The 17525-nt window shown below is 46.8% G+C and overlaps 1 protein-coding gene across 1 annotated transcript in view; it reads left to right on the forward strand.

The window, feature by feature from the left end:
- The window catches only part of ptprz1b (protein tyrosine phosphatase receptor type Z1b), a gene marked incomplete at its 5' end in the record, with an annotated part of 59560 nt that extends 43750 nt beyond the window's left edge, over positions 1 to 15810 (forward strand). Inside the window, 14 exons of the mRNA XM_079494161.1 lie at positions 521 to 617; positions 945 to 1027; positions 1329 to 1463; positions 1972 to 2103; positions 3190 to 3335; positions 4349 to 4484; positions 4700 to 4846; positions 5956 to 6049; positions 6265 to 6338; positions 7645 to 7773; positions 8801 to 8953; positions 12024 to 12166; positions 12838 to 12973; positions 13227 to 15810. Of these exons, the coding sequence (XP_079350287.1) occupies positions 521 to 617; positions 945 to 1027; positions 1329 to 1463; positions 1972 to 2103; positions 3190 to 3335; positions 4349 to 4484; positions 4700 to 4846; positions 5956 to 6049; positions 6265 to 6338; positions 7645 to 7773; positions 8801 to 8953; positions 12024 to 12166; positions 12838 to 12973; positions 13227 to 13370 (1749 nt within the window). The 3' untranslated portion in view covers positions 13371 to 15810. The remainder of the gene's footprint in view (positions 1 to 520; positions 618 to 944; positions 1028 to 1328; positions 1464 to 1971; positions 2104 to 3189; positions 3336 to 4348; positions 4485 to 4699; positions 4847 to 5955; positions 6050 to 6264; positions 6339 to 7644; positions 7774 to 8800; positions 8954 to 12023; positions 12167 to 12837; positions 12974 to 13226) is intronic.
- Between the last annotated feature and the right edge of the window lie 1715 nt (positions 15811 to 17525).

Raw genomic sequence — 17525 nt, forward strand, 5'->3', positions numbered from 1 at the left:
GCCAATGACGCATCTAGGTTTTTATATCTATGATACAGGAGGCAACATCCCACGTTGCGGCGAGATGAGATCAAAGTGTCACGCAACTCTCTCTCTCTTCTCTATGGGTCTGGGTCGGTTGACCTTGCAACAATGACGAATCGGTTTTCCCGGCATTTTTGGAATTTCATCATCATTATTTAGAATACATAATGCATGACCTATGGCAACATAGATTTTTCATAGATTCCTCACAGTAAAGCAGCTGTTATACACCAGGGGACATGGGAGAGGGGGGAGAAGCCCAAGACCTCCTGGGCCTCCGGAGGACATGGGAGAGGGGGGAGAAGCCCCGGACCTCCTGGGCCTCCGGAGGACATGGGAGAGGGGGGAGAAGGGGGTGAAGCCCCGGACCTCCTGGGTCTGGCTCCGGAGGACATGGGAGAGGGGGGAGAAGGGGGAGAAGCCCCGGACCTCCTGGGCCTCCGGGGGCCTTGCATCGTTTGCTGATGGACGTCGTTGTGCTGTCTTTGTGTTTCAGGAGGTGCAGGCGTGCACGGTGGACATGGCCATCACCACGGACTGCTCCAACCACCCTGACAACAAGAGCAAGAACCGATACATCAACATACTGGCCTGTAGGTGAAGCTTTTATTAACCGATACATCAACCTTTTATTTATTGAGTGGTGCAGCCACTCCATTACGGAACATTGTGTGTCCCTGCATGGGTCCCTGCCTGGGTCCCTGGGTCCCTGTCTGGGTTGTAACCCGTTTTCTTTATCATATATTTAATTATCTTTAATTCTAACTTAGCTCTCAATTAAACATCTCATATGTCATATGTCATGTGTTTTTCTATTATTATGTATTACTCCTTTTTATTCTTTTATACTGTACCGTACTATCATTATTATTATTTTAATACTAATAATAATGAACCTTTGTGGTTCTTGTTTCATGCAGATGACCACAGCCGTGTGACGCTTTGCCACAGTCTGGACAGAGATGGAAACACCACGGACTACATCAATGCCAACTTTGTCGATGTGATTAATTCATTGTTGTTTTTTTGGGAAATCAAATGTTGAGGGTTGTCCATCATAGCTCAATACAGACACATTTAGAAGGTTGATTGTAAAATAAAATAAAAAGCTAAATTGTTAAATTGTGATATTATCAAACATAAATGAATAATTAGAGGTGCAGGGATATCAACCACCCTGCTTAATCACAATACCCAAAATCTCGGCCACACTTCAGACGACTAAAATATGACTAAAACTACATCGAATTTGACTCAAAAGACACTGTGCTGAGTATGTGTTGCTCTCTCCTGCTCGTGCTCAGGGCTACCAGCGTCCCAGGGCCTACATTGCTGCTCAGGGTCCGCTGAGGGCCGGCAGGGAGGACTTCTGGAGGATGGTGTGGCAGCAAAACGTCGGAGTCATCGTTATGATCACTAACCTCAAGGAGAAAGGCCGGGTAGGAACATACTTCTATGATCACCAAACTCAAAGAGGAACATACTTCTTCAGGCACGTGCACACATTGACATCAAAGGGGGCTTCAGCCCCTACAAAATCGGAACACAGCATTCAGGGGAATTGCCTTTTTCCAAACTCTCCGCAACTCGAAGCAGCATTTTGCATTGAGAGAATTTGTCCTCTGTGTAGAAATACCATGTTGTATGCCTTCAGTAGCTAAAGAGTGCGGGTCGCTCCCCGAAAATAGCTGATCTACAAGCTGTTGTGGGCTTGTAGATCCGCTATTCTGGCCAAAAGTGCCCTTTTAGAGAATTTCAGCCCCTGCCTCTCTAGCATTCTGTCCCTGTACTTCCTAGTCATGATCACTAACCTCAAGGAGAAAGTCCGGGTAGGAACATATACTTCTAGGGCCCTGTATCCATATAAGGTATCGGTATCGGCCCGAAATGAATTGGGTCAGGAGGTATAGTAGTAGAGTTGACTGTTTTCGTCGTGTGTCGTTTCAGACCAAATGTGACCAGTACTGGCCAGAAGAAAACCAGGGGGATTATGGTCCATACCAGGTGACACTGAAAAGCACCAAGACCCTGGCCTACTACACGCTGAGGACCTTTACTGTCCGACACGTCAGCAATAAGGTATACCGCCTACGCGAACATCGCGTCTGTCACAGACATGCGCAGAGCAAGTTCAGTCAGGAAACTCAGTGCAGTTGCCGGCGGCCGTTCATTGGGCCACCTCAGCATCACGTTCTCATTCACACGATTCACTACTCATTCAATCACACACTCACTCCATCTTCCTACCGGCTGTTTAAACTGGACGTCTGCACTGCTCATCCTGCTTGCTTGTTGCTGCACACTGATACTGCTGCGCTGCTGTCTGCTTAAACTTTTGCTGCTCATGCTCCTCCACCCCAGCTACCACCTGTTGTTTTGGACTGACTGAACTTACTTTAGTTTGGTTTAGTTTAGTACTCAATAGACATGCATGATTCTTTGTAGAGTTCTCAAATTCTGCCCTAACCCGACCATACCATACCTGGCTCTACCAGATGTTTTCCGGGCCAGGCCCAAAATGTATGCTAATTAGCTGGGCCGCTTTTTCTGCCTTTATTGATAGGATGAAAGTACAGTAGTACAGGAAATGGGGAGAGAGATGGGGGGGGGGGGGGGGGGGGGGGGGGGAAGACACGCGGCAAAGGCCGTCTGGATCGGGAGTCGAACTCAGCAGCCTTGGTGCCCAGACGGTTGAGCTAACCGTCCGGGCCTAAATGGGTTAATTCTGTGCTTGTGTTCCAGCGTCTAGTGACCAGACATGATTAACGCTGTGTGTTCCAGGTGTGCCAGCGTCCAGTGGCCAGACATGATTAACTCTGTGTGTTCCAGGTGTGCCAGCGTCCAGTGACCAGACATGATTAACTCTGTGTGTTCCAGGTGTGCCAGCGTCCAGTGGCCAGACATGATTAACTCTGTGTGTTCCAGGTGTGCCAGCGTCCAGTGGCCAGACATGATTAACTCTGTGTGTTCCAGGTGTGCCAGCGTCCAGTGGCCAGACATGATTAACTCTGTGTGTTCCAGGTGTGCCAGCGTCCAGTGGCCAGACATGATTAACTCTGTGTGTTCCAGGTGTGCCAGCGTCCAGTGGCCAGACATGATTAACTCTGTGTGTTCCAGGTGTGCCAGCGTCCAGTGACCAGACATGATTAACTCTGTGTGTTCCAGGTGTGCCAGCGTCCAGTGCTGCAGTACCACTACACCCAGTGGCCAGACATGGGCGTTCCAGAGTACACGCTGCCCGTGCTGTCCTTCATCAAGACGTCCTCCCGGGCCAGAACACAAGACACGGGCCCTGTACTGGTCCACTGCAGGTATACAGTACAGTACAGTACAGTACAGTACAGTACAGTACAGTACAGTACAGTACAGTACAGTACTATACTGTACTGTACTGTACTGTACTGTACTGTACTGTACTGCAGGGGTCGGCAAACTTTTTGACATGAAGTGCCATGTTTTTCTTTTGTTGTTAGTCTGCGTGCCATATTAACATAACATTTAATTATGCCACACCAACACGAAACATCGATGGCAGATTTAAACATAAATGACAACATTCCTTTCCTCTCAGAGCTCAGAGCAATAACCTCACCTGACTCCCAGACTCCCTCAGGGTTCAGAGTTTGAATGCACGTAGACGTACGTAATGCAGCATGCAGGATACATGCAGGCTGTAATTTGCATACAGATGTGACGGGACTTCACCCATTTAGGCCTGACCTCAATATTTTTTTTCTAAATCCTCCAGTTTTCTGAAATAAATATTTTCACGATTTAAAAAAAATAGCAGACCTACAAGCTCGTAGCGCGCTACTCGGTGGCGCGCTATGAGCTTGTAGATCTGCTATTTTTCAATAGCTAAATTAAACATAATGTTTAAAACACCAAAAGGGGTTCCCACCCAAAATGGGTTAATTCACGACATTTCTCACAATACTTAATTACTTAATACGTAATACTTAAGAGGATAAAGAGGATTTTAAGTAGGATTTTTCCAATACATTATTTGGAAGGAGGAGAGACCCGCACACTGCCACTTGCTGGTTCAATAACTTTATTTTAAAGAGTCATATAGCAACGTTTCGGCCTTTCGGCCTTCTTCAGGCCGAAACGTTGCTATATGGGTCTCTCCTCCTTCCTCATAACGTTTGCTGTACTGCCAGGACCTATACGCACCTGCTATAAAACTGAACCGGGTGTGCGGAAGTCATCCCTCGAACCAATACATTATTTGAAATCTTCAGTTACTAGTTACTACATAATGTACATTTCTGTGTGTGTGTTGTGTGCGTGCGTGCGTGTGCGTGTGTGTGTGCGTGCACAGTGCTGGTGTGGGTCGTACAGGGGCCTACATCATGGTAGACTCCATGTTGCAGCAGATCCAGGATCAGGGGACGGTCAACGTTCTGGGTTTCCTCAAACACGTCCGAACGCAGCGGAATTACCTGGTACAGACTGAGGTACGCACAGTCGCGCACACGCGCACACACACACACACACACACACACACACACACACACACACACACACACACACACACACACACACACACACACACACACACACACACACACACACACACACACACACCTCTCTCTCTCTCTCTCTCTCTCTATGATCAGTATGTGTTATTTCTTAAGGAGTCTCTCGCTCTCTCTCTCTCTCTTTCTTAAAGGAACAGTACGTGTTCATTCATGATGCTCTGGTCGAGTCCATCCTGAGCAGGGAGACCTCGGTGACCTCTGACCTCCTCCACTCCTATGTGTCTGACCTCTTGACCCCGGGGGCCTCGGGCCGAACGCGCATGGACAAACAGTTCAAGGTCAGAGAGTATGCATGGAAAACAGTTCAAGGTCACAGCGTATATGGATTATGGCAGTGGTTTTCAAACCCTTTTTATAACAGAGTCCATTCTTTGTTTCTGCCTTTGAGCCACCCAAAACTAAAGAAGATTTTGTCCACATTTCCATACTGTATTGTTGTGGCATAGGAGAGATAACGGGCAATTGTTGATCAAAATAACTGATTCTACATTCTCTAATTGTGTAGACTTCTTGTAAATTAAGTAATGCAGATGTTCAACAATAATGTTAACTCTTGAGAGCATAAAATGAAACCACATGGACCTGTGAGGGTCCATTTGGTTTCATATCTAAGGGTCCATTTGGTTACCAACTCTCCATCATTTAGCCTGGGACCACCTGGAATCACCTCAAGGCCCACTGGTGGTCCCCGGACCACTGGTTGAAAACCATTGAATTATGACATCGTTCCACTTCTCACACGGAGAGAGTTAAATACAATAAAATGAATTTCACATAACATATCGATGCTTTCTTTTAGTTTTTATGTTTTGAGACCTGGGATCTGTGATTGCCTTTGTGAGTGAGGAATGGATCTCTTTAGTGTTTCAACCTTTTTGTGCGAGAGACAGGAGGACAGCTGTGAGATGTTGTCGATGACGTGAAGGCATCATGGCACTACACGACAGCCACAGAAGACATGATCAGGATTTGATCCAACTAACTAGTCCGGCTAACACGCAATTCATGCTCCGTCCATACGATGGCGCCACATGCCAAAAATAGCCAATCTACAAGCTCATTGTGAGCTTGACTTTTGATCGATTGATCGATTGAATAGTTCATTTAACAGAGTATGTATAAACAGCAACAGAGTCCAGATGTATTAAACCGTATTCAAATATCTTGTTGTTTTAGCACGGCATGTGATGACGTCAGGTTTTTGTCACGCTGATTGGCTAGATGGGTCTGTCTGTCAAGGCAACTATTTACGCCCACTTTTCAAGCTGTCTATGAGACGAACTCCAGACTCATATATGCGGGGAGGAAGCGTCGGTGAATCCACTTTGTGAGTCTGGCCCCACCAGGCTAGGATCCCGCGTGACGGTACCTCTCGGTTGTGTTACAGCTAATCAGCCAGCGTCAGGCCAAACATGCAGACTACAGCACCGCGCTGACAGAGGGGAACGCTGAGAGGAACAGAGCCGGGGCGCTGATGCCTGGTGAGGACCCAACACGCACGCACGCACGCACGCACGCACGCACGCACGCACGCACGCACGCACGCACGCACGCACACAGTGTTATAAGGTGTTCTTGTTATATATGTTGTTGTTATAATATTATATATGCGTGCCTCATTACTGTACGGTGTGTGTGTGTGTGTGTGTGTGTGTGTGTGTGCGTGTGCGTGTGCGTGCGTGCGCGACGCGTGTAGTGGAAAGGTCCAGAGTGTGTTTGTCGTCAGTCGGACCAGACTCCACAGACTACATCAACGCATCCTATGTCATGGTGAGTTGACTCCACCAGGGGGAGCAGTGCTGTTGTGAATGGGCTCCATGCACACAGAATAACTCTTCCTATGTCCGGGCAAGGAAGCTTAGAGAAGGAAAGGTCATGGTCACATGACTGTGCTGCTCCATGACACTTTCATGGGAGCCAAATCTCGCACCGGAAGTTACATGAATACAAAGCAGTGAATGGAGCCCACTTCAACAGCTCATAACAAACATTATTTATGAACCATTGAGACCTGTGTCATGTAATCAGTTCAGGAATATAAAAGAAGACATCAAAGACATTCTAATCACCCTGACGAAGGCTTGTAGCCGAAACGCGTCGGTTCATTTTTAATGATCTTTGCCATGCCATAAAATAAAGGCTTTTTCACTTGACTGGAACAGAGTGCCTTGGACCCCTTTTTATCTCTTCATGTTTGAACCCTCGCCAACGAGCACCTGTTTTCAGTTCACAACTACAAAGGACCACAGCAGCGCTTCTTTCCTCTATTCAACGTTTGTTTTCTAATCACTTGATTTTCGATGTGCACAGAGTGCACAGTGCATCATTTTATTTCAGGATCTAAACAGCAGCAGGTATCGTTTCTGTTTCGGAGGTATATCGCGAGATTTGGCTGCCAGACAGGAAACGGCGGACAGTCTCGCGATACTTTGCACGTTCAGAAACATACTTTTTGCTCTTTAGATACCTCTATAAAATGACACAATGTAGCACACAGAAGCGATTACTTTACAAAAGATCTCAGTCATTCAGAAATAGTGTTGTGGCAACTCGCATGCTTTAGCGTGCTCGGTAAAAAAGTAAGTAGCCTTGCCGAGCCATGAGGCCCATAGGGCAGGAGCCTATCTCCTGTTTCTGTAGCGTGAGGCAGCTTGATGTACAAGTACACCCCCTGGACATGACGCTAGTATGTCGCAGGGACTTACCCCCAATCCAACCCTTGATGCTGAGTGTCAAGCAGGGAGGCATTGGGTCCCATTTTTAGAGTCTTTGGTATGACCCGGCCGGGGATTGAACCCCGACCTCCCAGTCTCAGGGCGGACACTCTAACCACTAGGCCACTGAGCGTGCTCGGTGGTGTCTCTCATTGGCTCAAGTTCGCCTGAGACGGCGCCCCTCCGTCGCGGTCCAAAACTGTACTTTATCCCATAGCAGGAGCGGGTGTAACCATATACGCAAACCCACCACTATTTCAATGCTCGTTGCCCCGGAAGTAGGAAGAGTTATCTCCAAAATGGCTGCTGTGCATAATATACCAGTTCAGGAGATGTTTGAACTATACTGGTGGTCTTTTCAGGGCTATCGTCTGAGCAGAGAGTTCATCCTGACCCAGACTCCTCTGGCCAGTACCGTCGCCGACTTCTGGAGAATGGTGTGGGAACACAGCGCATGCACCATCGTCTGTCTCCCCCACGCATGCAGTCAGGTAGGACTGAATACAGCATGCTCTGTCTGCCCCACGCATGCAGTCAGGTAGGACTGAATACAGCATGCTCTGTCTGCCGCACGCATGCAGTCAGGTAGGACTGAATACAGCATGCTCTGTCTGCCGCACGCATGCAGTCAGGTAGGACTGAATACAGCATGCTCTGTCTGCCCCACGCACGCAGTCAGGTAGGACTGAATACAGCATGCTCTGTCTGCCCCACGCATGCAGTCAGGTAGGACTGAATACAGCATGCTCTGTCTGCCCCACGCATGCAGTCAGGTAGGACTGAATACAGCATGCTCTGTCTGCCCAGGTAGGACTGAATACAGCATGCTCTGTCTGCCCCACGCATGCAGTCAGGTAGGACTGAATACAGCATGCTCTGTCTGCCCCACGCACGCAGTCAGGTAGGACTGAATACAGCATGCTCTGTCTGCCCCACGCACGCAGTCAGGTAGGACTGAATACAGCATGCTCTGTCTGCCCCACGCATGCAGTCAGGTAGGACTGAATACAGCATGCTCTGTCTGCCCCACGCATGCAGTCAGGTAGGACTGAATACAGCATGCTCTGTCTGCCCAGGTAGGACTGAATACAGCATTATTTGTCTGCCCCACGCATGCAGTCAGGTAGGACTGAATACAGCATGCTCTGTCTGCCCAGGTAGGACTGAATACAGCATGCTCTGTCTGCCCAGGTAGGACTGAATACAGCATGCTCTGTCTGCCCAGGTAGGACTGAATACAGCATGCTTTGTCTGCCCCACGCATGCAGTCAGGTAGGACTGAATACAGCATGCTTTGTCTGCCCCACGCATGCAGTCAGGTAGGACTGAATACAGCATGCTTTGTCTGCCCCACGCATGCAGTCAGGTAGGACTGAATACAGCATGCTTTGTCTGCCCCACGCATGCAGTCAGGTAGGACTGAATACAGCATGCTCTGTCTGCCCCACGCACACACGCACACACAATAGTATTTCCAGATCCAACGTTTCACTCCAGCTGTGTTTCTGATTCGCTCAGAGTGAAGGGGCGGAGTCCTGTGTCTACTGGCCCACCAAGGACCAGCCAATGAGCTTTCAGGATTTCACCGTGTCATTCTCGAGAGAGGAGCATGTCTGTCTGTCCAATGACGAGAGACTGCTGGTGCAGGACTTCCTACTGGAGGCTCCACAGGTGACTCACGCATCTTACAATAAGTGCACCACATCTCTGTGTGTGTGTGTGTGTGTGTGTGTGTGTGTGTGTGTGTGTGTGTGTGTGTGTGTGTGTGTGTGTGTGTGTGTGTGTGTGTGTGTGTGTGTGTGTGTGTGTGTGTGTGTGTGTGTGTGTGTGTGTGTGTGTGTGTGTGTGTGTGTGTGTGTGTGTGTGTGTGTGTGTGTGTGTGTGTGTGTGTGTGTGTGTGTGTGTGTGTGTGTGTGTGTGAGTGTGTGCGCGTATGTACGTCTGTAATCCACGTAACTCGAGAACCGATCGCCCCACCGACTTCAAATTTGCCACACGCGTTCCACACCACCACACGTGTGCAGTGCCCGGACTGGAGTCAGTCGGATACACGGTTGTCCAGAACCGCCACAAAAAGCTCTGGTCAGGCTCTGCCAGCGGACCTAATGAGTCTAAAGGCCTATCCATAGTTTGGATTTTTGGTGGTGAGGTGACCACCGCTTCACCGAAAACTACAACATGACGTCACTGAGTTCACTGGTGAAAAGCAAACCACCGCTCTCCCGAGCCCTCCTCTCTGTTTTTACTCATTACATTACATTACATTACATTACAGTCATTTAGCAGACGCTTTTATCCAAAGCGACTTACAATAAGTGTATTCAACATAGGTAGGGAACAAAAACTACTAATCACCAGAAGTCTTTAGTGCATTTTCTGCAAAAACAAGCAACCAAGAGTATACCTAGCGCTAAGGTAAAAGTGCAATATATCAGCTACCTATTTCCTTAAACAGATGAGACAAAATAGCTAAATCAAATGAGCATGAGCTACAACAAAGTGTATCGACTAAACAAGATCCAATAAACAATACAACAATAGAAAACAAGCGTTCGTACAACTAGTTAACAACAAGTAGGTCAGGCAGAGAGGAAGGGTAGTGTTTCCTGAAGAGGTGGGTTTTCAACCTGCGGCGAAATATGGGCAGTGACTCTGCTGTCCTAACATCAGTGGGAAGATCGGTGATTAACGAGACTCGCTCCGGGCAATGTGATTGGTCTAGGGCATTAACGAGTTGAGATTTTTCCCAGTCGACTTGTCAGCCAGTAAAGTAATCGTTTTCTGACGGGGGGCGTGTCCTATTGGCCAGAGGAGGCAGACAAGGCAGCCAATCAGGCTAGGCCGTCAGTATGACTAGGGCTAGAACAGGTCAAAGTTTTCAGGAGCTTTCATTAGTCAGGTGGTTTTACATTAGAAATATCATCAGTTGTGCTGATTAGTGATTAGACAGAGTTTTGTCAGAGCAGCAGATATGGTGATGAGGGAGGTGGTGATGAGGGAGGTGGTGATGAGGGAGGTGGTGCAGAGGGAGGTGGTGATGAGGGAGGTGGTGATGAGGGAGGTGGTGCAGAGGGAGGTGGTGCAGAGGGAGGTGGTGCAGAGGGAGGTGGTGATGAGGGAGGTGGTGCAGAGGGAGGTGGTGCAGAGGGAGGTGGTGCAGAGGGAGGTGGTGATGAGGGAGGTGGTGCAGAGGGAGGTGGTGCAGAGGGAGGTGGTGCAGAGGGAGGTGGTGCAGAGGGAGGTGGTGCAGAGGGAGGTGGTGCAGAGGGAGGTGGTGATGAGGGAGGTGGTGCAGAGGGAGGTGGTGCAGAGGGAGGTGGTGCAGAGGGAGGTGGTGCAGAGGGAGGTGGTGCAGAGGGAGGTGGTGCAGAGGGAGGTGGTGCAGAGGGAGGTGGTGCAGAGGGAGGTGGTGCAGAGGGAGGTGGTGCAGAGGGAGGTGGTGCAGAGGGAGGTGGTGATGAGGGAGGTGGTGCAGAGGGAGGTGGTGCAGAGGGAGGTGGTGATGAGGGAGGTGGTGATGAGGGAGGTGGTGCAGAGGGAGGTGGTGCAGAGGGAGGTGGTGCAGAGGGAGGTGGTGCAGAGGGAGGTGGTGCAGAGGGAGGTGGTGCAGAGGGAGGTGGTGATGAGGGAGGTGGTGATGAGGGAGGTGGTGATGCTATTATTGCCATATTATTACCATATTTGTGTTTTGGGATTGTTTTCATGGACCTGGTTGCTTATTTCTCTCACACAATCTGGCAACCCTGGAGCTGAGCTCCCGACGTAAAAACAAACTCCCGAAACAGAGCAGCGGGAGAACGAGAGAACAAATGAATGAAATGATAGCAACTGCGACATAAATAGAATAGGAAATAAACAGAATAGGACCAGAAAGGAATAGAATATAGGCAGATAGGCACGGCAGTAGAGAGAAAGCAGAGGGAAAACAATGGACGAATTTAAGGTGTTGACCATGGATGGTAGGAGATATAATCACGGTGATAGACTATGAGCGGCGACATCCAAACAGAACGGTGGTCACCTCACCACCAAAAATCCAAACTATGAATAGGCCTTTAGTCCCCTCGCCAATTAATTGCTATGGCAACCCCACACCTGCCACTTGATTACTTAACCAGTCCACCTTTCACAGTCAGTTTGCACACTTCAGACACAGGCAGACAGACAGATACAGATACATGGCATATCTTTTCAAATGGGGGTTTAATTAACTAACTGCTAATTAGTGTCAATTTGGGGGTCCTTGACATGAAAAAGTGTGGGAACCACTGCTATAGATAATGCATGCAGAGACGCCAGAAGCCTCCATTTCCCATGCTGCCTTGCAAGCAACCGAGTGGCGCGCTACGAGCTTGTAGGTCTGCTATTTTTGAAAAATCGAAGAACGACTGACATAGAAACATAGCTTTTCAGAAAACTGTCAGGATGTAGAAGACATTTTTAGAATCTGATCTCAGGTAAAAATGGGTTAAGTAGCATGTGAGGGGTCAAACTAGGGGTTTAATCCATTGCAAGCATTTGTTTTGCACGAGAAACACACCTTGGGCTAAAAATGGCCGTAGCCGTCCTCGCAAAAATGGGATGACCTGGACAAGTGGCTATGGCCATTTTTTATGCCAATACAAGTTGTGTTTTTCGTGCAAAACAAATTCACACATTGGTGAAGAAATATATCGGTAAGGAATTTATTTTCAGATTCTTTGTAATATCCCCCGACTGACTGCTCACTCTGTCCGCTCAGAATGACCACGCGTTAGAGGTGCGTCAGTACAGCGCGCCCTGGTGGCCAAACCCAGACAGTCCCATCAGGAACAGCTTTGAGTTGGTCAACACCGTCAGGGAGCACAGCGGACTGGCAGACACGCCCACGGTGGTCCACGACCCGTAAGTATTTTGTCATAGTTTTAGTCATCATAGCTTAGTCGATAAACATTTTTCGCCATCGTTTTTGTCAACGAAATAATCAACACTGACATCGACACACCGTAATCTTAGCACAGGTGTTATTCATTGGATCAGCTGCAGCTGCATTGCTTACTACAGGGTTCCCCAATAGGCGGCCCGCGGGCCATTTGCGGCCCGCGGAGCGCCCCCTTGCGGCCCGCGAAAAAAAAAAAAAAAAAAAAAAAAACATATTTTCTTTTTTTTTTGGGGGGGCGGTCCCAGATATAAATGGCATTAAATGGGGGTCAGTAGCCTATGCATGTCAAACTGGGCATCCTTTTCAAATGGGGTCCTGCCCTGAAAATGAATTTCAGGGCAAGACCTCGACCTCACGCGTGCGGACTCGGCCCCCAGCCTGGTACCCTAGTCAAAATATGGCCCTCGAGGAAAATTAATTGGGGAACCCTGGCTTACTACTAGCCATGAAATAAAGCCTTTCTGTGGACACACAGCTCCCTAAAACGTGTGTGTGTGTGTGTGTGTGTGTGTGTGTGTGTGTGTGTGTGTGTGTGTGTGTGTGTGTGTGTGTGTGTGTGTGTGTGTGTGTGTGCGTGTGCGTGTGCGCGTCTGTGTGTGTGTGTGTGTGTGTGTGTGTGTGTGTGCGGCGGCAGGTTGGGAGGCAGCATGGCGGGCCTGTTCTGTGCTCTCAGCACTCTGTCCAGTCAGCTGGAGGAGGACGGGGAGGTGGACGTTTACCAGGTGGCCCGCATGACCAACCTGATGAGACCGGGTGTCTTTAATGACGTGGTAGGTAATATACTGTACGACTGACTGTACGACTGTACTGACTGTACGACTGACTGTATGACTGTAACCCGATGAGTCGCCGTCTCGGGCGCTCGGCTCGGGTGCCCCTGGTAGCTAAATCATTAGAGCATGCTACAAATGTGCAAACTTTAGGCGCTTTTAAACTAATAAAGTGCAAAATATCCCTTATCTCTTCCTAAGCTCCTCCACTACATGTCTGTCTGTCTGTCTGTCTGTCCGTCCGTCCTTCCAGGACCAGTACCAGTACCTGTACCATGCCGTGCTGAGTGTGGTGAGCAGCCAGGAGGACCAGAAAGCGCTGCAGTCTGCCGAGACCAACGGCTCCGTTCCTCTGGGCCGGAGCAACGTCGCCGAGAGCCTCGAGTCCCTCATGTAGAGACAGTGTGATGATGATGACCGCCTGATTTAGACTTGGTTGTTGGTCGCGCCGGAAAGGCTCACGATGTGTCGTGATGCGGCGGAACATCTTGGTGTGACGGAACACACACCAGTTGACACAACGTTAAGAGTAGCACACTGCAGACAAACGTAGCTGCACGCACGCACGCACGCACGCACGCACGCACGCAGACTGGCTACTAGGACGTTGTTTCCTGAAGTCAGGGAAAGCATTATGGTCTTTCCTTTCCGATGAAAAACCTACACTTTCCACCTTGGTTTTAGTCATTGCTAGACAGCATGGAGCCAGCTGTATAGTGGGACCAAATACCGTTTAATGACAATAGCAATTACACAATAGTAGTAAAACAAACCATACTTCATGAGTGCACCCATACCTACCCAAAACAATGTCTAGTGTATTATTGCTTGAGCAAGAATAAGCTGTCTGGCTTTTTGAGGGGCACTAGCCCCTCCTATGTCCGGCGTTGAGGGTTTGTGTAAACACAAACATTGTCTTAACACAAACATTGAATGCCGTTGACAATGAATGGCCAGCTTTGAGTGTTTGCGTAAACACAAACATTGTTTTGCTACCATTTCCTATGACTAGTTTTGAGTGTTTGTGTAAACACAAACATTGATGACAAAAGTGAACCTTTTAACTCAAATATTTGCTTCAGGGAACAACATATTTTGAGATGCGGGTCCACGGCCAATTACTTATAATTCTGGGGGTCCCTGACATGAAATAGTTTGAGAACCACTGACATAGAAACATCAGGTTTTTCAGAAAACAGTAAATGGGTTAAGTGTACATTTGGACGCTGTAACAGCTGGCTCCATGATATCTGCAGCCCTGTGCCTTTTGGAATTCATGCTCTTGTACTGTACTTTAAACCTGTTGTTGATACAATGGTTGTGTGACTAATATGCCAAAATAATGACCTGTTCTTTATATATTTTCTAAACGGTGACCACTGTCTTGTCATGGTTGTTATTGTCTGGGTTTGGAATTTAAACCACTTCTGTTTGTATGGAAAAGGAAAAGGGAAGAATATCATTGAATTACATTTTTTAAAAAAAGTTGTGATCTGTAATTAGACAAAAAAGAAGAAAAAAACAACAACATACAAGCTCAGCGATATATTCAGCCTATAGGCTACAGTATATGTTGATGTTGCGTCACGTACTTGGCACACCTTGGCCCAAATTGTAATATTGTGTGTAATATTTTATTTACAGAAAAGGTTTTCTGCTAAATTTTAAAATAGTTTTAGTTGTCAAGATTATTATTATTATTATTATTATTATTATTATTTTGCTGAACCTCTCGGTTCTCCTAAAGATATTGATTGGATCACTACCTGTCAGTCTGTACATCACGGCCAATCAAAATGTGTTGTGGCACAAGGCTTCATAACACTGGTGCTGTCTTCAGCAGTGGTGGAAAAAGTACTCAAATGTTTTACTTTAAGTAACTTAATAAGTAAAAGTATCAATACTGCAATGTAGACATCCGACTACTGTTACAAGTAAAAGTCCGGAATTAAACATTGACTTGAGTAAAAGTACAAATGTTTTGGTATCAAATGTACTTGGAAGTACCAAAAGTAAAAGTACTCATTATGCAGAATGTCCCATTTCATGAAGTTTTCAAATCTTTTATAGCAGATCTAGAAGCTCAAGTGATTCTTTTTTGATTTCAGACTGTATTTCTACATTGCAGTAGGCCTATTGATACTTTTACTTTTACATTTGGCCTGTGGGTTCAAAACGATGCAGTTCCACATGATGTGCCTTCTCCAAACTACTGTTCTCTAGCAGCGGGTGCAGCAGAGATAATATTATATAGGCTATAGGTTCAAAATTGCTGAACGTGTTCTTCAATGACAAGCCAACTGAGAATGAATAATTGTTCCTACTGACATGTTATGACGTTGCCTTTTGCAAAACGTTGTCAGGCCATGTTGTAGGCCTATTGTAATTGAACTGTATTACTGTTGACGCCTTGATGCGTTTTCGTTTTTTTTACGAGCATCAACTCTCCCCTTTGATCCACCCTGATGATCGGTGTGTGTGCTGCTCATTTTAGTTGCAGCAGTCAGATCAGTCGAATTATAAGAGAATAAAGGTCTAGTTGTTATGATGTCGACTTGGTCTGTAATAGACAGACATTACTGTTACTGTAACTCTCCGTGTAAATAGCCCTTAATAACTTAAAAGGCCAACTTGTATTTATAGCTCCATATATTTTCTATTTTACTATGAAGTTGTTTTTGGATTAAATTTGATATAATTTTAGCTGAGGATATTGTATTGATCATGTTTAAAGTAATACTGGAATGTTTTTTTTCTCTCTTAATTATCAAAATAGAAACTTTTTCTAGTGCCACAAATGGGCACACGATGTACAGTATATAGAGACATGGGTTGAAATGAGGAGTAAAGACCAATGTTCAAACAACAAAACTGGCGTGTGTGTGTGTGTGTGTGTGTGTGTGTGTGTGTGTGTGTGTGTGTGTGTGTGTGTGTGTGTGTGTGTGTGTGTGTGTGTGTGTGTGTGTGTGTGTGTGTGTGTGTGTGTGTGTGTGTACTGTTTTTGATACATACTTTAGTTGATTGGTTAAAGTATTAATTGTTGCGACCATAGGTATCTATATATATATATATGGTCACGCCTTGTGACATCACACCTCCATATATGGCCACGCCCAGTGACATCACAACTCTACATCTGACCTCAAACCCTTATATCTCCATATATGGAGCTGACCTGTTCTGACATCCCATATGTTGGTCCTTCCCCACCTGTCCTTCCTGTTCTGGCATTCCATATATCAACATCAAACCCTATACACTCAAGACACACTCCATATATGGCCAGTACAGAATTAATTCCATATGTTGATCTGACCTCATCAAACCCTATACACTCAAGACACACTCCATATATGGCCAGTACAGAATTCATTCCATATGTTGATCTGACCCCCCATGCCAAAGCGGCAGCACTCGCCCAGCAGTCTGCCGTCACCCAGGCGGAAGGAAGCGTGCATGCGACCTCAGGGCGTCTTACTGGTATTGGTAATATGGTACAAATATTGGTTTGTTGGTTAGCCTATAAGTGGGGGATGTTATAAATATGATAGGGAACTAGAAAAAGTGCCCCTCGGGGCACAGGTCTCCACCAGGGCAGGTCGGGTTGTGGCCTCCTGGTGGCGCTATAATAGGCCAATGTGAAAAGGGTGCCATTTCTTCATACGCCTTTGATGGCAATTGGATGATTTGAGGCATTTTGTTCCAAAAATGTGTTTTGCAAAAATCAACCTGTTGGTTGATTTAACAGGCTAATGTGAAAAGGGTGGGATATATTCCTCAGCCTAGTACGAAAATGTGTGAAAGATTTCACGTAAATTGCATGCTGCGTTCATGATTAGAGGCTTTTGTTCAAAACGGGGCAATCTTGCAAACTGTGAAAGCCAATTATAGCCAATTAGGATGGAATATGAAATATCGGACAGATCTGACTTGAGCACATGACCATAGAGATACTGTGTATCAACGATTTGTGAGATGTTTGGACAGAATCTGGAGGAGTAATATCAAAAAATGTGTTTTACAAAAGTCGGCCTCCTGGTGGCGCTATAAAAGGCAGATGCGGAAAATGCAGGTCAAAGGTTTGTCCTTGGCCTCTAGGGAGTGTGCATGCAACGTTTCACGCAGATCGGTGCAGTTTCACACACACACACACACACACACACACACACACACACACACACACACACACACACGGACGGAGTGCAAAACATACTCTCTCCCCATGCCTTCGGCCTGGTGGAGACAATAATAATAAGCAGTGGTGGAAAAGGTACTTGTGGCCTGGGCTGCGGCTGAGCGGCCTTTGCCGCATGTCTTCTGTCCCCCTTTCCTGTCAAATCCCTATCAATAAAGACATAAAAAAGCCAAAGAAATATCTTAAAAGAAAAAGTACTTGCATCCTTTACTTACTAAGTAAAGGTATCAATACTGCTATGCAGAAATACTCTGTTACAAGTAAAAGTCCGGAATTAAAAATGTACTTAGATTAAAGTACAGTAAAGTACAAAAGTATTGGTATGAAGATGTACTTAAAGTATACCGAAAGTAGAAA

This window comes from Electrona antarctica (genome assembly GCF_951216825.1).
Source record: "Electrona antarctica genome assembly, chromosome: 23".
In the NCBI taxonomy this organism is placed as follows: Eukaryota; Metazoa; Chordata; class Actinopteri; order Myctophiformes; family Myctophidae; genus Electrona; species Electrona antarctica.